Here is a 6,000-nt window from a genome sequence, read left to right as displayed (position 1 = left end):
GAGCTGTTTGGAAGATATACAGATGTGCCTGTCTCTAGAGTTTACATCTATACAATCACAAGGGGGTGGCTGAGCTCTTTGGCGTATTAGTGGTCACGTGATGCTGGCCATATCAAGTAACCATTATCACATCAGAGCCCACAGGAGTTAAAAATACACCACCACCCGAGCCCCAGCTGGATGACAATTGAGTAATAACAATAGAAATAGCTCACACTCCATAAGACCATCTTTCCCCTTCCTGGAGAACTTTTCTGAGATCATCGGCACTGCAATGAAGAGACAGCCAGAGCCAGTTACAGGGAAACTTCAGATCTTTCAGAAGATGGGAAAAGAGCCTCAAGCAAGAGCTGGGTGGCCGGTGCTCGAGTACCATGCTGCCTTGGTCACGGGAGACCTGGACCGTCTTAAGCTCCTCATGGACCAGTTCTTCCAGGACGCCAACGTGGTGTTTGAGATCAAGAAGGATGAGATGGAGTGGCAGGTGAAATCCCCGGCCACGTTTGGACCGTCAGGTACCTTTCCTCCTTTAAAGCCCGGTTATTTATTTTTTTAAGGAGCTACTAACACACCTCTGTGTGTAGACTGCTCACACGGGTGCTGCCTTTAACATACTCGAGCAAAAGACATCTAGAAGCCAAACTCTGCGTGCATGATTTTTAAGAAGTAGTTTTTGTTTTGTTTTGTTTTTTGCGATACGCGGGCCTCTCACTGCTGTGGCCTCTCCCGTTGCGGAGCACAGGCTCCGGACGCGCAGGCTCAGCGGCCGTGGCTTACGGGCCCAGCCGCTCCGCGGCATGTGGGATCTTCCCGGACCGGGGCACGAACCCGCGTCCCCTGCATCGGCAGGTGGACTCTCAACCACTGCGCCACCAGGGAAGCCCTAAGATGTAGCTTTTAGGTGAGAGATGAGAGAGATCAAACTGGAAAGGCCAAGCTGTTGGTGAGAAGGGCCCTTCCCACGCTGGAGGTGCCTCTTGTCTTTAAAAAGAGCTTTGGTTTGAATGCTGATCTGCCAGAGCCTGGATCCAGCAGCCAGGGAGGCAGAGATAAAGTACAGCCTCTCCTTTGGGTGCGCCTGGAGCGGGCCCCTGGCGAGCAGCCATGGGCTAGTTTCCCCTGTGAATCCGTGAGCACCACGGCTCCAGCGGGGAAGCTGGGACACAGCCAGCGTCGTGGAGGAACAGCTCTCGGGAGACGCTCCTCCTGGAACCCAGGGGAGCCTGGGAAGGGGAAGGAGGGGGAGAAACCAGAGGTCCTTAAGTTGTATATGTCTGCATTCTTGTCGCCTGGACACTGTCGCTATGTGCCGGGCAGGCAAACCTACCCCCAGGTAGAGAGAAGTCCCCTCACCCCATCTGGGATGAACAGACCTTCTGGCCATCAGGCTGCAGTGTGACCCCCTTGGCTGGCACTCTGCCTTGGGCACCCTTCCTCCCGGGCATCCCGATGCCACATGTTTACCGAGAGGGTTCGTGTGTCGGAACCTGTGAGGGTTTCAGACTCTGTGGTCAGTGGGCCAATGGCCAGTGCCCCGTGGCCCTGACTCGTGATCTCTGGCAGGCCAAGAATGAGGAAGGGCGGTTGCCAGAGCACTGATCCAGTCTGTGTACACCTCACACAGGGAGAAGGGAATAAACCCAAACCCTGCCAAAGGGCTAAGCAGCTCAGAGCCACCAGCGAGGCGGCAGAGGCTGCGGGGAAGGCACACGCAGGTCTAGTCTGGGCCAAAACCCCTCCCAGCCAAAGGCACCCCAGAGCCTTTTTGGGTCTCCTCTCCCTCACCTGTCCCAGATGGGGCCCACATCTTCCTCCAGAGGGCTGTGTGACCATTCAACCAAGAACGCCAACTGCTTGAATGTTCTATTAATGTCTTTTTTAATCACATGCCTCGCAGCCCTGGACACACACACACTCAGATGTTGCATTGATAGATATTAATGTCAGTTCATGGTCTGAACCAAAGCCTCCTTCCTGTTTTCCCCCTCAATCTTTCCACCCCTAAGTTTGCTGTTTTTCCATGGCACCGCTGTACGACAGGAGATTAGAGCATTGTGGCAGTGAGGGGACCTGAGATATTACCGAGCAAAAGGGCAGCCCTGGGAGTTAGTGCTGGCCTGAGGCCTCAGTGCAGGCTGGGAAGAGAGGATGGACACTTCTGGACTCTGGGCTCTTTCAGCTCAGCCACCTGAATTCTCCCAGCTGATCCAGTAGCAGAAATGACCAAACCCAGGCTGAGAACAGTGGCCCCGACACTGCCCTCGCTCATACGAGGACTTCCTGGAGGCCAATTCAGCTCCTCCTGAAGGGAGGCATGGGGAAGGGGATACACAGGTTCACAGTGGCTGGCTCCTGGGTACCACACCCACGATGGAATGCTGGCCCATCAAGCTCGCGGTGCCAGGAAAGCATTAGCATGGAGGAGTGGACGTTTAGAGGGAGGTATCACATGGGGAGAAGCCTGCTCCTGTGCTCTCCCTGGTGGCAGAACCTGGACCAAGGGTGCGATTTACAGGAAGCTGATTGATGATTCAGGTTTACTGAATGAGAGAGCTGCCTTTGAACGGGACTCTCTGGAAGGCCTGATAGAAGCTCATCAGCATCTCCAGGGACCTGGAGAAGGGGGCTGGCCCTAAGCTATGGCTGAGCTAAATACCCAGCCAAGGCCCCTTCCCGTCAGTCCAGGGGAAGACTTGGGAATCTTGGGTGGGTGAACAGAGCTGATGGTGGGAATTTAGCATGCCCTAGAAAATCGAGTACCCCCTTCCTTGACCCGCAGTAAGTAAACTTCCTATCTCAGGAAAATGAGTAGAATCAACAACCAGGAGCTGCTCCTACAAGAATGTAGGTCACTGTTACGGTCATATCCATCATGCCCCTCAAATCAGACCCAGTCTTCACTGGGCAGGGCAGCTCAAACCCATGCAGGCCCACGTCCGCAGGGCCTCCAGCCACCATCACCCACCACCAGGACGACAGGCCCCCTCTTCCCCCACCGAGCGTGCACAACCTCCAGGCTGGGCCTTGGGGACGCGGGGCGGGCTGGAACCGTGCGCTGCATGGAGGTACGTAATTACGAGTGGTCTTTCAAACTGCTCAGCATGGGTCCCGGGAAGGAGGTGGCCTGTGAAAAGGGTCTCCTCCACAGCTCATTACAGCCACAGTATCGATTCTTCCATCATTATCAGAAGGCATCCCTGCCATGTGAAATCCTGTCCCTTGAAGTGTATTCACCAGGGACAGCTCTCCCCCATTTCCAGGAGTGCCCATGGCTGCTAACAACCTTCCACAGGCCTTTTGAAAGCCCAAAGTTTTCAGAGAAGTGAAATGTATAGTTCCTGCTCCATTCATCCCTCAAGAAAGAGCAACCCTACACACACACACACACACACACACACACACACACACACAACCCTAAAGAGCGCAAAGGAACAAACCAGAATTGTGCTCAATGCAGACCACCACATCAAAGGGTGCTTCTGAAACCCGGCCACTTCCAAGACAACTAAACTTTCCGAGTCCTTTTCTCGAGCAACCTTGGTGATGGGGGTCAGTTTGTTTTGTCTGTTGTCTTCTCCTCTTAATGATAAAGGGGTAAATTCGGGGCTCGAAAAGAGAGGGCTTGGATTCCAGAAAAATCCACAGCTCACTTTCCTCCCTCAAGCTGCCCCTAATTCAGAGTCTGGAAAATGTGAATTCCTCACGTAAATTCTCCCACTGTCCACCCTGCTTGTTCAGCTTTTAACTCCTCAAATCTTAACCAAGTTACCCTCATATTTCGCAAAACCCTCGTGCTTCTCAATAACCGCCCACCCCAATCTCTCCTTTGTATTTCTTCTCTCCCTGCTTCTCCATCTCTGTCTTTCCAGTGTGTCTCTGCCCTGTGTGCTGTTACTCTCTTTCTCCCCTCTTCCTGCACTTCTTTCCCTTGCTACCTCTCTGCCCCTCTCTGTCAGGGCCCTTTCACCTCTACCCCCAGGCCTCCCTCCATCCCTCATCCCTGATCCAGTTGCACCTCACTGGGTCTCTCTGTCCCGAACCCTGAGCATCTTTGTGTATCTCCCTACGTGCCCACCTGGTACCTGCTTCTAAGAGATGGTTTCACCCTATTTCAGTCTTAATGGACACCGCTCCCCACCAGCGTCCCCCGACTCACCTGACCTCTCCCCACCTCCCCTCCACCCCCAGGCCTCTGGACCCTGGAGTACAAGCGCGAGCTCACCACGCCCCTGTGCATCGCCGCGGCCCGGGGCCACACGGCCTGCGTGCGCCACCTGCTCAGCCGCGGCGCGGACCCCGACGCCAGCCCCGGCGGCCGCGGCGCCCTGCACGAGGCCTGCCTGGGGGGCCACACGGCCTGCGCCCAGCTGCTGCTGCAGCATCGCGCCGACCCCGACCTGCTCAGCGCCGACGGCCTGGCGCCCCTGCACCTCTGCCGCACGGCCGCCTCGCTGGGGTAAGGAGCCGGGTGGCCCCGGCCACCCACCCGACCCTCGACCCCCGACCCCTGACCCTGCCCCCGGACGCCCTCAGCGCCCGACCCCACTCAGACCCCGGACCAGGCCTGTGTCACCGCTCCAGGCCCCGCCCCCAAGTCCACCCCCGCAGGCCCCGCCCCCAGACCCTCGGCCTCGGCCCCGCCCGCCGCCTGACCCCGCCCGGACCGGGACCCAGATCCGGGAGCTCTCGGCCACGTCCGTCAGAGCCCCTTGGAGGCCACCGGGTCCCCCGCCCGGGCCTCGGCCCCAGCCCGGGCCCCGCGCCGGCTTAATTAGCGCTTGATTGCGAGCGCGGGGGGGGCAGGCGCCACACGGAGGTAATGAGCCGGTGATCACCGGCCCGCAGACGCCGGCGCTGGAGAATGCTAAAAGGCCACTGGCGGGGTTGGAGGCTGAAAAATTAGGGTTTTTAATGATAATTTTATGCAGAATAATTGTCACAGTGTGACATAAATGGTTAGCTCCTCGGGCGGGGCTTCGGCGTCCCACAAGCCAGCCGAGCTGCGCCCGCGTTTTCGGGGCCCACCCCCTCCCAGGTGCCGGGGTTCTGGAAGTTCTGATGGTGCCGGGTCCAGCCTCGCGGCTGTCCTTGCGGAGGGTCTGTCCCCTCGGGGTCCAGTAGGTCCTGGGAGAGACGGCGGGGGCCCACCGCGTCATTGCATAGGATTTCTGTTCCGGAGGCCCAGCTTGCGTTGTGTCATCTTGACATTTCTTTTAGTCCCTGTTCTTGGGATCAAAATTTCTTGGCCTCTGTCTCTGTGATGACGATTAAATAAAATCACCATGTCAAGCGCAGGCAGGCAGGACTACTGGGCTCTCAGGGACCAAGGCGGAGGGGCACCGCCTACCAATGTCACGTGGAGCAGGGACTCAGAAAGGCACGTGGACGACCAGGAGTCTTGAAGGAAAGTGACTGAAAACAATATATTTTTCAAAAGCAGCTTTACTGCGTTGTAATTGCATATAGTAAACTGCGCATTGTATATCAGTATACAATCTGATAAATCTGGACACAGGCATGCACTCATGAAACCATCCCTGTAATCAAGATAGTGAACCCAGCCATCACCAGCAAAAGGTTCCCTTGTCCCATTGTAATCTCTCCCTCCTGCTCCTCCAATTTCCCACTGATCTGCTTTTGGTCACTATAGTTTAGTCTGAATTTACTAGAATTTTATGTGAATGGAATGTAGTCTCTTTTGTCTGGCTTCTTTCATGCAGCAATATTACTTTAAGATTTGCTTTGAAGCATATATTGTATTTTTTATTTTCATTTTATATTGGAGCATAGTCGATTAACTGTGTTACTTTCAGGGGTACAGCAAAGTGATTCAGTTCAACATATACATGTATCTATTCTTTCTTCAAATTCTTTTCCCATTTAGGTTATTACAGAATATTGAGCAGAGTTCCCTGTGCTATGCAGTAGGTCCTTGTTGGTTATCTATTTTAAATAGAACAGTGTGTACATGTCAATCCCAATACTTTGAGAGCTGTCATA

At 55.1% G+C, this 6,000-nt stretch overlaps 1 protein-coding gene across 1 annotated transcript in view; it reads left to right on the top strand.

Annotated features, from left to right (window-relative positions):
* Nucleotides 1-274: 274 nt before the first annotated feature.
* ASB18 (ankyrin repeat and SOCS box containing 18) overlaps nucleotides 275-6,000 on the top strand; it is a gene marked incomplete at its 5' end in the record, with an annotated part of 40,679 nt that continues 34,953 nt past the window's right edge. Inside the window, 2 exons of the mRNA XM_079924890.1 lie at nucleotides 275-515; nucleotides 4,189-4,456. Coding sequence (XP_079781016.1) covers nucleotides 275-515; nucleotides 4,189-4,456 — 509 coding nt within the window. The remainder of the gene's footprint in view (nucleotides 516-4,188; nucleotides 4,457-6,000) is intronic.

This window comes from Stenella coeruleoalba (genome assembly GCF_951394435.1).
Source record: "Stenella coeruleoalba genome assembly, chromosome: 6".
NCBI classification, from domain to species: domain Eukaryota; kingdom Metazoa; phylum Chordata; class Mammalia; order Artiodactyla; family Delphinidae; genus Stenella; species Stenella coeruleoalba.
This window is presented reverse-complemented; position numbering and strand designations above follow the sequence as displayed.